The sequence below is a fragment of the Schistocerca cancellata genome, chromosome 9 (genome assembly GCF_023864275.1).
Source record: "Schistocerca cancellata isolate TAMUIC-IGC-003103 chromosome 9, iqSchCanc2.1, whole genome shotgun sequence".
NCBI classification, from domain to species: Eukaryota; Metazoa; Arthropoda; class Insecta; order Orthoptera; family Acrididae; genus Schistocerca; species Schistocerca cancellata.
In genome coordinates this window covers 303,486,296-303,503,989 of record NC_064634.1, presented here as the reverse complement: position 1 = coordinate 303,503,989, position 17,694 = coordinate 303,486,296, and the positions used below count along the sequence as shown (strand labels likewise).

Sequence of the window (17,694 nt, the reverse complement as noted above, 5' to 3'; positions counted from 1 at the left end):
AGTATTGAATAGGATTGGGGAGAAGAGAAGTTTGTGGCACAACGTGACCAGAAGATGGGATCGGTTGGTAGGACATGTTCTGAGGCATCAAAGGATCACCAATTTAGTATTGGAGGGCAGCGTGGAGGGTAAAAATCGTAGGGGGAGACCAAGAGATGAATACACTAAGCAGATTCAGAAGGATGTAGGTTGTAGTAGGTACTGGGAGATGAAGAAGCTTGCACAGGATAGAGTAGCATGGTGAGCTGCATCAAACCAGTCTCGGGACTGAAGACCACAACAACAACAATAAGTAGTATGTAAGCTTAGGGACCGATGACCTCAGCAGTCTGGTCCCATAAGAGCTTACCACAACTTTCCTTGCGAATCACGTGGCCACGCGAGTTAACTGTGAGTCTATCTTTCCCGTGGCCCGCTGTCTCTGTCCTAGGGTTTACTTGTTGTTCTGATTTTGGAATAAGGACATCACACACAGCCATGCCCGAGGCAGGATTCGAACCTGTGACCGTAGCAGCAGCGCGGTTCCGGATTGAAGTGCCTAGAACCGCTCGGCCACAACGGCCGACGGCTGCTACAGTCGCAGGTTCGAATCCTGCCTCGGGTATGGATGTGTGTGATGTCCTTAGGTTAGTTAGGTTTAAGTAGTTCTATGTCTAGGAGACTGATGACCTAAGTCCCATAGTGCTTAGAGCCATTTGAACCATTTTTTAGTTTCGTCCCATAAGACCTTACCACAAATTTTCAATTTTTTTTCCAATGTCTGGCGTTGTGCGGCTAACGGGCCTGTGAGCACCATCTTCGACCTCTGTCCGGCCGGCCCTGAACCGAGCACGCCACTCAAACACATGTGTATGGCTCATGCTCCGTCTCCCAAATACTTGTTGAATCATTTCAAGGGTCTGCGTAGCATTTTTGCCGAGATTCAGACAGAATTTGATACACACGCGCTATTCTGTTCGCAGATCCATCGTAAAATCGCCACACATCAGCACAGTATTAAGGAAATCACTGTGGACACGCAACACGTCCTCCCAGCTGAATGCCACTCCGCACACCGACTCATCAGATATGCAGCTCTCACCACCTAGCGGTGCAAAAATCTACTACTCCTACTTTCCAGATGGCAGCACCAGTCCCGAAAATTTTGGATTGCACCTGCAACCTGCAGTGTCGTACTCGAACTCTCTCCGTTTCTGAACTCTGGTAAGCAAGTCTCGGTAGAGGAATGGTAGACAATGGGCGCAGCAGAAAACTCATTTTTCGCGGGAAGTTTTTCGTCTAAAAGGGCTTTAGGGCTCCAGCAAGCGAGCGGCACTGACCTCGAGAAGCCAGGGCCGGAGGGAGGAGTCCACGAGAACGTCGAAGCCGTAGAACTCGAAGCAGTTGGCGGTGGTGGGCACGGACGGGCTGTGGCTCAGCACTGTGAGCACGACGAGCGCCGTCACCTTCTGCCACAGCAGCCAGTCCGAGTGGCCCGCCTGGTGGAGGTAGTGCCGCAGCTGTCGCAGCGACCACTTGCAGCCTGCCGCACACAAAGATATACTCTGAGAATGTTTTATTTACTGTTGTTTCATCTCCGTCGCCCCATACGGGTGGGAGAGGGCGAGGATGTCAGCGATACAGTTCTTTGCTTTTAACCAAGCGTTTTAAATATATATATATATATATATATATATATCTAAAAAGAAAGATGATGAGACTTACCAAACAAAAGCGCTGGCAGGTCGATAGACACACAAACAAACACAAACATACACACAAAATTCTAGCTTTCGCAACCAATGGTTGCCTCGTCAGGAAAGAGGGAAGGAGAGGGAAAGACAAAAGGATATGGGTTTTAAGGGAGAGGGTAAGGAGTCATTCCAATCCCGGGAGCGGAAAGAATTACCTTAGGGGGAAAAAAGGACAGGTATACACTCGCACACACACACATATCCATCCGCGGCGGCAAATTGAAATTAGAAATTAGCGGAGATTGAGGCCTGGCGGATAGCGAGAAGAGAGGATATGCTGAAGGGAAAGTTCCCATCTCCGGAGTTCTGACAGGTTGGTGTTAGTGGGAAGTATCCAGATAACCCGGACGGTGTAACACTGTGCCAAGATGTGCTGGCCGTGCACCAAGGCATGTTTAGCCACAGGGTGATCCTCATTACCAACAAACACTATCTGCCTGTGTCCATTCATGCGAATGGACAGTTTGTTGCTGGTCATTCCCACATAGAACGCTTCACAGTGTAGGCAGGTCAGTTGGTAAATCACGTGGGTGCTTTCACACGTGGCTCTGCCTTTGATCGTGTACACCTTCCGGGTTACAGGACTGGAATAAGTGGTGGTGGGAGGGTGCATGGGACAGGTTTTACACCGGGGGCGGTTACAGGGGTAGGAGCCAGAGGGTAGGGAAGGTGGTTTGGGGATTTCATAGGGATGAACTAAGAGGTTACGAAGGTTAGGTGGACGGCGGAAAGACACTCTTGGTGGAGTGGGGAGGATTTCATGAAGGATGGATCTCATTTCAGGGCAGGATTTGAGGAAGTCGTATCCCTGCTGGAGAGACACATTCAGAATCTGATCCAGTCCCAGAAAGTATCCTGTCACAAGTGGGGCACTTCTGGGGTTCTTTTGTGGAAGGTTCCGGGTTTGAGGAGATGAGGAAGTGGCTCTGGTTATTTGCTTCTGAACCAGGTCGGGAGGATAGTTACGGGATGCAAAAGCTGTTTTCAGGTTGTTGGTGTAATGGTTCAAGGATTCCGGACTGGAGCAGATTCGTTTGCCACGAAGACCTAGGCTGTAGGGAAGGGACCGTTTGATGTGGAATGGGTGGCAGCTATCATAATGGAGGTACTGTTGCTTGTTGGTGGGTTTGATGTGGACGGACGTGTGAAGCTGGCCATTGGACAGGTGGAGGTCAACGTCAAGGAAAGTGGCATGGGATTTAGAGTAGGACCAGGTGAATCTGATGGAACCAAAGGAGTTGAGGTTGGAGAGAAAATTCTGGAGTTCTTCTTCACTGTGAGTCCAGATCATGAAAATGTCATCAATAAATCTGTACCAAACTTTGGGTTGGCAGGCCTGGGTAACCAAGAAGGCTTCCTCTAAGCGACCCATGAATAGGTTGGCGTACGAGGGGGCCATCCTGGTACCCATGGCTGTTCCCTTTAATTGTTGGTATGTCTGGCCTTCAAAAGTGAAGAAGTTGTGGGTCATCCCACGTGGAATGTTTCCCTCTATATATATATATATATATATATATATATATATATATATATATATATATATATTTTGAAGGCCAGACATACCAACAATTAAAGGGAACAGCCATGGGTCATCCCACGTGGAATGTTTCCCTATATATATATATATATATATATATATATATATATATATAGAGGGAAACATTCCACGTGGGATAATGAGAAATACAAACAAAATATGGGGCAGTTTTCTATTTTAAATTAAAAATCATAGACAGACAGCTAAAAACGGAAAACATATACATTATAAAAACGCATCTAGGAAGGTTAAATTCTTGTAAGAACAATGTAGCTCTGCACTTTCACTAAACATCTGAAGGACCTGCAGTAGGATGAGAAGTATTGTCAGAGTAGATAATATGTTCCATGGGGTTGAGGGGTGTGGGTAGAAAGGTAGGGATTTGTTAGGTAGGAAAACTATGTAGACTGGAGATAGGAGTTGAGCTGGGTAGTCGGAAATACAGTCGGTAGGAAAGACAGACGGCGAGAAGTAGTGTGCCGTGTGATGGGGATTGATGGATAGGGAAAAGGTGTCCTGATGTGGAGTGGGAAAGGTGGAGAAGGGTTAAAGTTGGTACGAAGTATAAATACTGGGCCAGATTTCGTTGTCTGGGTGAAGGAGTTGATTGAAGTTGCGTTGGGATTTGATATGGAGTGCGTGTAGGTGTAGTGACAGAGGGATGTGTGTGCGAAGGTGTGGCAACGTATTAGGGTTCGTGATCAGAGGAGAGGCAATGGTGTGATTGGAATCTAGTTTGTGGATAATTAGGAGTAGCGAAGATGTTCGATGTGGGTGAGGAGGGTTGGGAATTTGATGAGAGGGTAGAGGATCCAGGTGGGCGAAGGCAAATGTGGGAAGCGAGAGGAAATGCATGGCGTTTGAGGATTTGGAGGGCCATATAGAAATTTGGTGAGGCAAAGATAAATGCAACATTTGCATGGCAGAGGATGGGCCACATCAGAGTTTTGTACGTGTGGACAATAGTAGAGGGGTGTAGTCCCCAAGTTAGGCCTATTAATAATTTACACTCCTGGAAATGGAAAAAAGAACACATTGACACCGGTGTGTCAGACCCACCATACTTGCTCCGGACACTGCGAGAGGGCTGTACAAGCAATGATCACACGCACGGCACAGCGGACACACCAGGAACCGCGGTGTTGGCCGTCGAATGGCGCTAGCTGCGCAGCATTTGTGCACCGCCGCCGTCAGTGTCAGCCAGTTTGCCGTGGCATACGGAGCTCCATCGCAGTCTTTAACACTGGTAGCATGCCGCGACAGCGTGGACGTGAACCGTATGTGCAGTTGACGGACTTTGAGCGAGGGCGTATAGTGGGCATGCGGGAGGCCGGGTGGACGTACCGCCGAATTGCTCAACACGTGGGGCGTGAGGTCTCCACAGTACATCGATGTTGTCGCCAGTGGTCGGCAGAAGGTGCACGTGCCCGTCGACCTGGGACCGGACCGCAGCGACGCACGGATGCACGCCAAGACCGTAGGATCCTACGCAGTGCCGTAGGGGACCGCATCGCCACTTCCCAGCAAATTAGGGACACTGTTGCTCCTGGGGTATCGGCGAGGACCATTCGCAACCGTCTTCATGAAGCTGGGCTACGGTCCCGCACACCGTTAGGCCGTCTTCCGCTCACGCCCCAACATCGTGCAGCCCGCCTCCAGTGGTGTCGCGACAGGCGTGAATGGAGGGACGAATGGAGACGTGTCGTCTTCAGCAATGAGAGTCGCTTCTGCCTTGGTGCCAATGATGGTCGTATGCGTGTTTGGCGCCGTGCAGGTGAGCGCCACAATCAGGACTGCATACGACCGAGGCACACAGGGCCAACACCCGGCATCATGGTGTGGGGAGCGATCTCCTACACTGGCCGTACACCACTGGTGATCGTCGAGGGGACACTGAATAGTGCACGGTACATCCAAACCGTCATCGAACCCATCGTTCTACCATTCCTAGACCGGCAAGGGAACTTGCTGTTCCAACAGGACAATGCACGTCCGCATGTATCCCGTGCCATCCAACGTGCTCTAGAAGGTGTAAGTCAACTACCCTGGCCAGCAAGATCTCCGGATCTGTCCCCCATTGAGCATGTTTGGGACTGGATGAAGCGTCGTCTCACGCGGTCTGCACGTCCAGCACGAACGCTGGTCCATCTGAGGCGCCAGGTGGAAATAGCATGGCAAGCCGTTCCACAGGACTACATCCAGCATCTCTACGATCGTCTCCATGGGAGAATAGCAGCCTGCATTGCTGCGAAAGGTGGATATACACTGTACTAGTGCCGACATTGTGCATGCTCTGTTGCCTGTGTCTATGTGCCTGTGGTTCTGTCAGTGTGATCATGTGATGTATCTGACTCCAGGAATGTGTCAATAAAGTTTCCTCTTCCTGGGACAATGAATTCACGGTGTTCTTATTTCAATTTCCAGGAGTGTAAGTAGTTTTAGTCTATTGTGGGCTTTCTGTTGGATTGTTAGTAGGTGATGTTTCCACGGTAGCTCCCGGCCGAGGGTTACTCCAAGACATTTTAGTGTGTTAGTTAACTAGATAGGACAGCTGTACATGGTAATGTAGAAGTCATGGAGGTGGAAGGTCCGGGTGGTTCGTCCTATAATTGTTGCCTGGGCTTTGGAGGGTTTGATCTTTAGGAGTCATCGGTTACAACAGGAGTTAAACTGAATGAGATGGATTTGGAGGGATCGTTGGGATCTCTGGCGTGTAGAGTAGAGGGCGAATATAGCGGCGTCATCAGCAAACTGATTGAAGGTGGACTGTTGGAGGTGGTTTGGGCATATCATCAGTGTGCAGGAGATAAAGGAGAGAAGAGAGGACGAAGCGTTTGGGCCCAATTGATACCAACATCGGTGAAGGTGCACATACAAATACTGAGTGTAACAATTTGCGGGAATATAAAATGTAACGATCACTGGGTTCAGATAACTTTCCTCCCGATAAAGATAGTGTAAGAAATCACAATGAAATGGTCTACCCGTGTGATCTGTTATCCATGTTTTACACAGTTTACCAAGTAAGTAATGAGACTGAATTTTTTTCCAGGAACACTTTAAAGAAACGTGTCAAATGTGATTACATGTCACTCGCCAGATTGTGCTGAACACGAAGATGCTTTGAGAATGTCGATGACTCACTCAGAGCAATGCGCTAAACTGAGACTTTCCGATATCAGTGTTTTCTGTGAACGCTACTTTTCGATAAGTGCTATTTTTGGTTGTGATGTTCAATTTTACACAGAGTACGCGAAGGAACTTGCCCCCCTTCTTGCAGCGGTGTACCGTAGGTCTCTAGAAGAGCGTAGCGTTCCAAAGGATTGGAAAAGGGGACAGGTCATCCCCGTTTTCAAGAAGGGACGTCGAACAGATGTGCAGAACTATAGACCTATATCTCTAACGTCGATCAGTTGTAGAATTTTGGAACACGTATTGTGTTCGAGTATAATGACTTTTCTGGAGACTAGAAATCTACTCTGTAGGAATCAGCTTGGGTTTCGAAAAAGACGGTCATGGGAAACCCAGCTCGCGCTATTCGTCCATGAGACTCAGAGGGCCATAGACACGGGTTCACAGGTAGATGCCGTGTTTCTTGACTTCCGCAAGACGTTCGATACAGTTCCCCACAGTCGTTTAATGAACAAAGTAAGAGCATATGGACTATCAGACCAATGGTGTGATTGGATTGAGGAGTTCCTAGATAACAGGATGCAGCATGTCATTCTCAATGGAGAGAAGTCCTCCGAAGTAAGAGTGATTTCAGGTGTGCCGCAGGGGAGTGTCATAGGACTGTTGCTATTCACGATATACATAAATGACCTGGTGCATGACATCGGAAGTTCACTGAAGCTTTTTGCAGATGATGCTGAGGTGTATCGAGAGGTTGTAACAATGGAAAATTGTACTGAAATGCAGGAGGATCTGCAGCGAATTGACGCATGGTGCAGGGAATGGCAATTGAATCTCAATGTAGACAAGTGTAATGAGCTGCGAATACACAGAAAGATAGATCCTTTATCATTTAGCTACAAAATAGCAGGTCAGCAACTGGAAGCAGTTAATACCATAAATTATCTGGGAGTACGCATTAGGAGTGATTTAAAATGGAATGATCATATAATGTTGATCGTCGGTAAAGCAGATGCCAGACTGAGATTCATTGGAAGAATCCTAAGGAAATGCAATCCGAAAACAAAGGAAGTAGGTTACAGTACGCTTGTTCGCCCACTGCTTGAATACTGCTCAGCAGTGTGGGATCCGTACCAGATAGGGTTGATAGAAGATATAGAGAAGATCCAACGGAGAGCAGCGCGCTTCGTTACAGGATCATTTAGTAATCGCGAAAGCGTTACGGAGATGATAGATAAACTCCAGTGGAAGACTCTGCAGGAGAGACGCTCAGTACCTCGGTACGGGCTTTTGTCAAAGTTTCGAGAGCATACCTTTACCGAAGAGTCAAGCAGTATACTGCTCCCTCCTACGTATATCTCGCAAAGAGACCATGAGGATAAAATCAGAGAGATTAGAGCCCACACAGAGGCATACCGACAATCCTTCTTTCCACGAACAATACGAGACTGGAATAGAAGGGAGAACCGATAGAGGTACTCAAGGTACCCTCCGCCACACACCGTCAGGTGGCTTGAGGAGTATGGATGTAGATGTAGATGTAGATGTAGATGTCACAGTTTAAAATCGTATTCACAACTAGCATCCCTGCGCAACTTTAAAATGTGATTATTGAGATATATCGCCGTACATGTTATACTGTGATTGGTCGCAAGTATTTCTTGCCATGTGAAATGTGTTACTGCAACGGAAGTTACATGTACTCGTCTACAAAGCATGCTAACTGAATACATCATCAGTGTGTCTTTGAAGTCATATGGAACTTCAAAGGAATGATAAATGTCAAATACACTGTCAATAAAAAACGAAAATGCTATTCTCCTCTTATTATAGACGTCCTGTATCCCTAAATCTTCCACGACGTAGTTTTTGGTAAAGACTTAGTTATAGGTTATGAGGTCGATGATATGCAAGTGAAAAGAGCGGGGAGTACAGATCTTCCCATCAAAATCTTTCCATTAAAAGTTAACATCAGGGATACCAGTACTTGAAGATTCACTGAAGTTTACCTGTGCATTGTATTGTTGGAAAAAATAACCATCCTGTGAGTACACTACCAGTGCTATTAAACTTTGGTAGAAGTTACGTAGTGGACTTCCTTTTTATTTTTCGTTATTATGTATGAAATATGTGTATATGCATCAGAATAGTCGTAGGAGCCTTGCCCATTATCTAATACATGTTTAATGTTGTAGCCTTCTTTAGAAAAACTTTTTATTTGCCAATATCGCAAGGAAGGATACTAGCTTCGACCAGCTAAATGGCTATCTTCAGGCCACATTATAGAAAAATGTGTTTACATTGACCACTGAAGTATGACATTGCAGTTCATACCATCTGTAACCAAAGGACAAATTCAGGCTGTGGTTGTTCGTTTTCTCCGTACCCGTAAAACGTATAACCGCATTATCTGCAGCTACGCCTTAAAGGATAGCCAGTTTCACGATAACATACTGTTTCGCATTCGACTGCATGTCATCACATTCCATCAGTTCTCATCAGACCGTTGCCCCAATATATTTCTAAATGAATTCTTGAAGAGTGGATATCTAACTGAACGTCCTGCACGGTTTATAACTGCCAAGGAGTTCGCGTTCGATCTTGATTGTGACGCGCCATTATTCATTCGATGTGCATGGTGCAAATTAATGGTTTATTATGAACATTTATTGAATATCGGCGATGTCCATTTTTCGAAGTGTAATACACACATTCTATGTAAAGTTGATCTCCGCAACTCCCAGAGATTCATTTTCTGTTGCCCACCTGATGCACATGGTGAGTCATTAGCAGCTAATATTTTTCCTGTCGTAATCGTTAAAGTAGTACTTTCAAACGAGTCTTACTAAAGACTGAACTTGCGACCTCAGACCATTACTTTTGGGTAACGGCAAGATGAATTGAGAAGTTTACGAAATTATCTTTGACCTGCTTCTTGCACCAAGAAACGGTTTAACGCAAACCCATTCCGTGCCAGTACGTAAATACTGTTTTCCAAAAATCAAGGTTTATTTTATTGTGATTCGACGAAAATGAAATGAAATAGCTGGGCAGATAGGCTCAGAGCGACGATGTTCACGCCGTTGACTGTCGTTGGGCTTGAATGCAAACTGCTTGCCAAAATAGGAAGTTCTCCTTCGACATTTAATCATCTCAACAATGGCTAAACGCCGGCCGGAGTGGCCGAGCGGTTAAAGGCGCTACAGTCTGGAACCGCACGACCGCTAGGGTCGCAGATTCGAATCCTGCCTCGGGCATGGATGTATGTGATGTCCTTAGGTTAGTTAGGTTTAAGCAGTTCTAAGTTCTAGGGGAATTATGACCACAGCAGTTGAGTCCCATAGTACTCAGAGCCATTTGAACCATTTTTTGAACAATGGCTAAACGAAGTTCTGCAAGCTAATAAACTATCGGTGAAACTAGTAATGTATTTCAAAGCAAGAGAAATATGTGACATCTGACGCCATAGCGTATCTCTGTGATACTCTATGGCAGTCACTGTATAAGGCTGTGAATATATCTTGCAACGTAACTTTCGAGCCTGTACAGACGGATTTTCAGAGGAGTGTTTGTACGATTAGTATTTTAAATTATACAGTTATATTACGTCGTTTGACTCTGAGGTCTGACGTTTAAGACTCGCTATACTAGATATGATACTGCGTGAAGAGTTTTACAGTGCACTGAAAGATCTAAGTCGAAACAAGGCCCCGGGAGTGGACAACATTCCATTAGAACTACTGACAGCCTTGGTAGAGCCAGTCCTGACAAAACTCTACCATCTGGTGAGCAAGATGTATGAGACAGACGAAATACCCTCAGACTTCAAGAAAAATATAATAATTCCAATCCGAAAAAAGCAGGTGTTGACAGATGTGAAAATTACCGAACTATTAGTTTAATAAGTTACAACTGCAAAATAATAACGCGAATTCTCTACAGACGCATGGAAAAACTGGTAGAAGTTGACCTCGGGGAAGATCAGTTTGGATTCCGTAGAAATATTGGGACACGTGAGGCAATACTGACCCTAAGACTTATCTTAGAAGATAGATTAAGGAAAGGCAAACCTACGTTTCTAGCATTTGTAGACTTAGAGAAAGCTTTTGAAAATGTTGACTGGAATACTCTCTTTCAAATTCTGAAGGTGGCAGGGGTAAAATACAGGGAGTGAAAGGCTATTTACAATTTGCACAGAAACCAGACGGCAGTTATAAGAGTCGAGGGACATGAAAGGGAAGCAGTGGTTGGGAAGGGAATGAGACAGGGTTGTAGCATCACCCCGATGTTATTCAATCTGTATATTGAGCAAGCATTAAAGGAAAGAAAAGAAAAATTCGGAGTAGGTATTAAAATCCATGGAGAAGAAATAAAAACTTTGAGGTTCGCCGATGACATTGTAATTCTGTCATAGACAACAAAGGACCTGGAAGAGCAGTTGAACATAATGGACAGTGTCTTGAAAGGAGGATACAAGATGAACATCAACAAAAGAAAAACGTGGATAATGGAATGTAATCGAATTAAGTCGGATGATTCTGAGGAAATTAGATTAGGAAATGAGACACTTAAAGTAGTAAAGGAGTTTTGCTATTTGGGGAGCAAAATAAGTGATGATGGCCGAAGTAGAGAGGATATAAAATGTAGACTGGCAATGGCAAGGAAAGCGTTTCTGAAGAAGAGAAATTTGTTAACATCGAGTATAGATTTAAGTGTCAAGAAGTCATTTCTGAAAGTATTTGTATGGAGTGTAGCCATGTATGGAAGTGAAACGTGGACGATAAATAGTTTGGACAAGAACAGAATAGAAGCTTTCGTAATGTGGTGCTACAAAAGAATGCTGAAGGTTACATGGATAGATCACATAAATAATGAGGAGGTATTGAATAGAATTGGGGAGAAGAGAAGTTTGTGGAACAATTTGACTAGAAGAAGGGATCGGTTGGTAGGACTTGTTCTGAGGCATCAAGGTGTCACCAATTTAGTCTTGGGAGGGTAAAAATCGTAGAGGGAGACCAAGAGATGAATACACTAAGCATATTCAAAAGGATGTAGGTTGCAGTAGGTACTGGGAGATGAAGAAGCTTGCACAGGATAGTAGCATGCAGAGCCGTATCAAACTAGTCTCAGGACTGTAGACCACAACAACAACAACAACATACTAGGGACTCCCACTTTCGTTTGCAGTTAAAAAAGAGCAGAGCTTATGTACGAATAGAAAGAATGTGGCCAACGACGATGTCATCCCTGACTGACTGAGAACCCAGGATGCCATGTTTTTACTAGTAGTGAGATTGCTTCACTAGTGCAATGCGTCTGTTTTGTTGTACGCTGTTTTATTGTGCTGAAGGCAGTTCTGTGGAGTATCATTTGCAGATGTAAATATGGCACGTCTCCGCCCTCTATTGAATGCCTTTTAGTCATCTTATTTTACGTAATTTAACAGCGATAAATGTTCGTTGAATTAAATATGCGCAATCGCGGTAGTTTACAAATAAGATTTGTACAGCAGTATGTAGAGGCTAATTTTGTCTAAAGGTGATTTACCGACTATAGCTTGCAAGCCGTAAGTAATTAGGAACGATAATTCAAAGTCATTATAATATATTTCACTGTTGGCTGTAAAATTAAAAGTGTAACAGATATCATAATTTTAGTTTTCCCAGCAAGTAAAGGCGGCAACAGTGTTTATTTTTAAATAACGCTAATGATGGAAATGTTAATGCTGCCTTGTAAAATTTACGACAACTCATTTGTGTATGAAGTAAATACACTCCTGGAAATTGAAATAAGAACACCGTGAATTCATTGTCCCAGGAAGGGGAAACTTTATTGACACATTCCTGGAGTCAGATACATCACATGATCACACTGACAGAACCACAGGCACATAGACACAGGCAACAGAGCATGCACAATGTCGGCACTAGTACAGTGTATATCCACCTTTCGCAGCAATGCAGGCTGCTATTCTCCCATGGAGACGATCGTAGAGATGCTGGATGTAGTCCTGTGGAACGGCTTGCCATGCTATTTCCACCTGGCGCCTCAGTTGGACCAGCGTTCGTGCTGGACGTGCAGACCGCGTGAGACGACGCTTCATCCAGTCCCAAACATGCTCAATGGGGGACAGATCCGGAGATCTTGCTGGCCAGGGTAGTTGACTTACACCTTCTAGAGCACGTTGGGTGGCACGGGATACATGCGGACGTGCATTGTCCTGTTGGAACAGCAAGTTCCCTTGCCGGTCTAGGAATGGTAGAACGATGGGTTCGATGACGGTTTGGATGTACCGTGCACTATTCAGTGTCCCCTCGACGATCACCAGTGGTGTACGGCCAGTGTAGGAGATCGCTCCCCACACCATGATGCCGGGTGTTGGCCCTGTGTGCCTCGGTCGTATGCAGTCCTGATTGTGGCGCTCACCTGCACGGCGCCAAACACGCATACGACCATCATTGGCACCAAGGCAGAAGCGACTCTCATCGCTGAAGACGACACGTCTCCATTCGTCCCTCCATTCACGCCTGTCGCGACACCGCTGGAGGCGGGCTGCACGATGTTGGGGCGTGAGCGGAAGACGGCCTAACGGTGTCGGGACCGTAGCCCAGCTTCATGGAGACGGTTGCGAATGGTCCTCGCCGATACCCCAGGAGCAACAGTGTCCCTAATTTGCTGGGAAGTGGCGATGCGGTCCCCTACGGCACTGCGTAGGATCCTACGGTCTTGGCGTGCATCCGTGCGTCGCTGCGGTCCGGTCCCAGGTCGACGGGCACGTGCACCTTCCGCCGACCACTGGCGACAACATCGATGTACTGTGGAGACCTCACGCCCCACGTGTTGAGCAATTCGGCGGTACGTCCACCCGGCCTCCCGCATGCCCACTATACGCCCTCGCTCAAAGTCCGTCAACTGCACATACGGTTCACGTCCACGCTGTCGCGGCATGCTACCAGTGTTAAAGACTGCGATGGAGCTCCGTATGCCACGGCAAACTGGCTGACACTGACGGCGGCGGTGCACAAATGCTGCGCAGCTAGCGCCATTCGACGGCCAACACCGCGGTTCCTGGTGTGTCCGCTGTGCCGTGCGTGTGATCATTGCTTGTACAGCCCTCTCGCAGTGTCCGGAGCAAGTATGGTGGGTCTGACACACCGGTGTCAATGTGTTCTTTTTTCCATTTCCAGGAGTGTATTTTACTTTGTGCTATTGCATTCACACAATGTCTAGTCACATCATGTGACCGCCTGTCAAAAACCTTTCGCCGGGCGGACCGCTTCGAGATGTGCAGGCACGGAGCCAATGAGGTTCTAGAAGGTACCGGCAGGTGTGTGGAGCCATACCGACTCCAGTGCCATGCCAGCTGCGCTAGGTTCCTCGGTTGAGGATCCATGGAGCGAAGAGACCGATCAAGGAGGTCCCACAGGTTCTCGATTGGAATTTTGGTGGGCAGGGGAGTACGGTTAACTTATCCTGGAGCTCTTAGAACGATTCAGGTACACAGCGAGCCGTGTGACACATTGCAAACTCCTGCTGGTAGATGACATCGAACCGAGGGGAAAGAAAGCGCATTTATGGCTGGACATCGTCCGTAAGGATAGAGGCATACTTGTATTGACCCATTGTGCCCTCCAGAATGACGAGATCACTCAGGGAATTCCAAGATAACAATCCCCAGACCATAACGCTCCATCCTTCGACCTGGACCCTTCCGACGATTGTTGCAGGGTGTTTCCTGTCAGACGTTTCACGCCCTACATGCCAACGGCCATCTGTCATCTGAGAAGGTCGCCTGTCTCCACTCATCGGATGTCTGGTTGCGGTATTGGCGTGCATATTGTACCCGCGCCCGGGTTCCCGGGTTCGATTCCCGGCGGGGTCAGGGATTTTCTTTGCCTCGTGATGACTGGGAGTTGTGTGATGTCCTTAGGTCGCAGGTTCGAATCCTGCCTCGGGCATGGATGTGTGTGATGTCCTTAGGTTAGTTAGGTTTAAGTAGTTCTAAGTTCTAGGGGACTGATGACCATAGATGTTAAGTCCCATAGTGCTCAGAGCCATTTGAACCGTGCATATTGTAACCTTCGTCGCCTGCGAACAACCGTCAGCATAGGTATATGAAACAGGCGCCTGCTGCAGGAGCCAATACACAGCAACGTTAGCTAAACGGTCCTCAAGGAGACATTATTGGTAGCCCCTTGGTTTATCCTGACGGTCAGTTGCTCAATAGTTCGCCCGAACACATCTCTGTAGTCAATGTTCACCCATGTCATCTATGGCCCGTGGTCCACTACAGTTACCTCTCTGCTGGTTTTGGATAGCGCCATTTTGCCATGCGCGGTATACTTTAACCACGCTAGAACGCGAACAGTTTGCAGACTTAGCCATTTCGGAAATACTTCCATCCTTGGCCCGAAAGCCAATGATCATGCCCTTTTGGGCGTCACATAAATTGCTCCGATTCCGCATTACAACGACTGCGCTGTTTTCCGCGTCCCCGCCACACGCTTCATGCATCCTCCATTGCCAGTGGTGCCACGTGCCGTCTGTGAGTGACTCTTGCAAGTTGACGTCGAATGTAGGCGGTGGTCACATTAATATGACAGGACCATGTATATTCGCCCGTTGGTTGCTTTTTGTCGCCGTTGACAATGCGTTCATGTAACAGAAATACATTAAGATTTTTATGCATTTGGGATTCGAAATGTAAGCTCCAAAAATCTCTTCTAGATTCCAAAAGTAACAAAAAGTTACCAGAGCCACAACGATTTATCGAACATACATTGTACAGAGACAAGAGAAGATTTAAAAAGCTTGTTCCAGCAGGAAAAATTGAAAATGTTACGCTCTCTTGAAATGTAATGAATGAAAGTTAGTTTGTCTGTTCAGTTCTTGTTATTTCCTCGACTTCAAATAACGCAACAAATCTTTCACTAATTTCAGTATTCGTCAGAGAAATAGACATGTTCGCAGCAAACTGTTTCATTTACTCCCCCATTTAAAGAAGCACAGTGGGCAAAAAATTAGTAACCCTAGGGGACCTAACGCTAAAACTGCTCCACACTTGATAAAGGCCTCAGTTTCGTGACGAAGAGAGACCACAAGTTTTTTCCAGTTATGCCATATCCAGCTTAAGCTACTCACTGATGATAAGATGATACGAAAAGCACCCCCAAAACATCACGGAACCACCTCCGGGCTGAACTGCACCCACAACATATTACAAGTTAAACCTCTCAGTAGGCCATCGGTACATTCGACACCCAGCACCATTTGAAAAGAGGCAAAATTGCGAATCGTCGGACCACATTCTGTGTTGAAACTTCCTGGCAGATTAAAACTGTGTGCCCGACCGAGACTCGAACTCGAGACCTTTGCCTTTCGCGGACAAGTGCTCTACCATGTGAGCTGCCGAAGCACGACTCACGCCCGGTCCTCACAGCTTTACTTCTGCCAGTATCTCGTCTCCTACCTTCCAAACTTTACAGAAGCTCTCCTGCGAACCATGCAGAACCAGCACTCCTGAAAGAAAGGATACTGCGGAGACATGGCTTAGCCGAGATACTGGCAGAAGTAAAGCTGTGAGGACCGGGCGTGAGTCGTGCTTCGGTAGCTCAGATGGTAGAGCACTTGCCCGCGAAAGGCGAAGCTCACGAGTTCGAGTCTCGGTCAGGCACACTGTTTTAATCTGCCAGGAAGTTTCATATCAGCGCACACTCCGCTGCAGAGTGAATATCTCATTCACATTCTGTGTTGTTCGGCCGACTGAAAACGTGAAGCTTTGTTTGTCACTGTGAACAATGGCTTGCGAGGTGTCAGACTCTAAATGTCCACTGCATTCATTTCCCTTTGCAAAGCTCACTTGGAAACTAGATGAGATGGACCTGCGTTCGCTGACAGAAATAATTCGTCTCAGGTTTGAAAACTATTGTCGTTGACAAAGTTGACACTCGTCTCAGCTCCCTGCGAATTGTAACCCATTCCTTGCAGACGCGTTGGACAGTCTGGAATGTCGGTGCTGATACATCAACAAGTCAGGCACTTTCATCCAGTGGTTGGTCATGTGCACGACTAAACATGATAACTCAATTTTGTCACGTACCCACTTCAACCAATCTCGCTGTACTGACCACTTACAACCGAATGGCGTGTACACATGTACACCTACAACATACTCCGCAAGCCACCTAATGGTGTGTGGCGGAGGGTGGGCAAGCCACCTAATGGTGTGTGGCGGAGGGTGATTTGGGTACCACTATCTGATTCTTCTAACCCTGTTCCATTTGCGAATAGTGCGTGGGAGGAATGATTGTCGGTAAGCCTCTGCATTGGCTCTAATTTTTCGAATTTTCTCCACGTGGTCAACATGTGAGATGTATGTGGGGCGAAATAATATGTTGTCCTGCTCTTCCTGAAAAGTTCTGTCCCGAAATTTCAATAGTAACTCTCTCTGTGATGCACGATGCCTCTCTTGTAACGTCTGCCAGTGGAGTTTGTTTAGCATCTCCGTAACGCTCTCTCGCCAGCGAAACGACCCCGTGATGAAAGGCGCCACTCTTCGTTGGATCTTCTCATCTGCTCTATCAGTCCTACCTGATACGGATCCCAGATAGCTGAACAATACTCAAGAATCGGGTGAACAAGCGTCTTATAAACCACTTCTTTCGTGAATAAGTTACGTTTCCTTAAGATTCTTCCGATGAAACTGAGTCTGGTTTCTGCTTTCCCCAATATCTGTTTTATATGGTCATTCCACTTAAGGTCGCTCTGAATAGTTACGCCTAGATATTTTACGGTAGACGCTGTCTCCAGCTGTTTGTCATCTATAGTGTAGCTGTACAGTAGTGGATTTCTTTTCCTATATATACGCAATCACCATGTTACATTTATTTACGTTCAGGGTCAACTGCCAGAGCCTGCACCAATCATCAATTCTCTACAGGTCGTTCTGCAAATTCTTACTATATTCTGGCGTTGCTACTTTAGCAGAGAAAACTGCATCAACTGCGAATCGTCTTAAAGAGCATCCGACGTTTTCTACTAGATCATGTCACACTTCCCTGTGGTACTTCAGACATTACCTTCACAGCTGTCGATTTAGTTCCGTTAAGAGCGACGTGTTGAATTCTACCTGCAAGAAAGTATTGAATTCAGTGGCAGGTCTGCTCCGATACTTCATAAGCCCGTATTTTTTTCATTAAACGGCAATGCGGGACGGTGTCAAATGCCTTACTGAAATCAAGGGCATTAACCTGAGGGCCGTTGTCCACTGCACTGTGGATCTCATGGTGGGAC

General features: G+C 46.5%; 1 protein-coding gene across 1 annotated transcript in view; it reads right to left on the bottom strand.

The window, feature by feature from the left end:
• Positions 1-17,694, bottom strand: part of LOC126101371 (uncharacterized) — a 422,171-nt gene that overhangs the window by 91,635 nt on the left and 312,842 nt on the right. Inside the window, exon 7 of the mRNA XM_049912038.1 lies at positions 1,320-1,522. Coding sequence (XP_049767995.1) covers positions 1,320-1,522 — 203 coding nt within the window. The remainder of the gene's footprint in view (positions 1-1,319; positions 1,523-17,694) is intronic.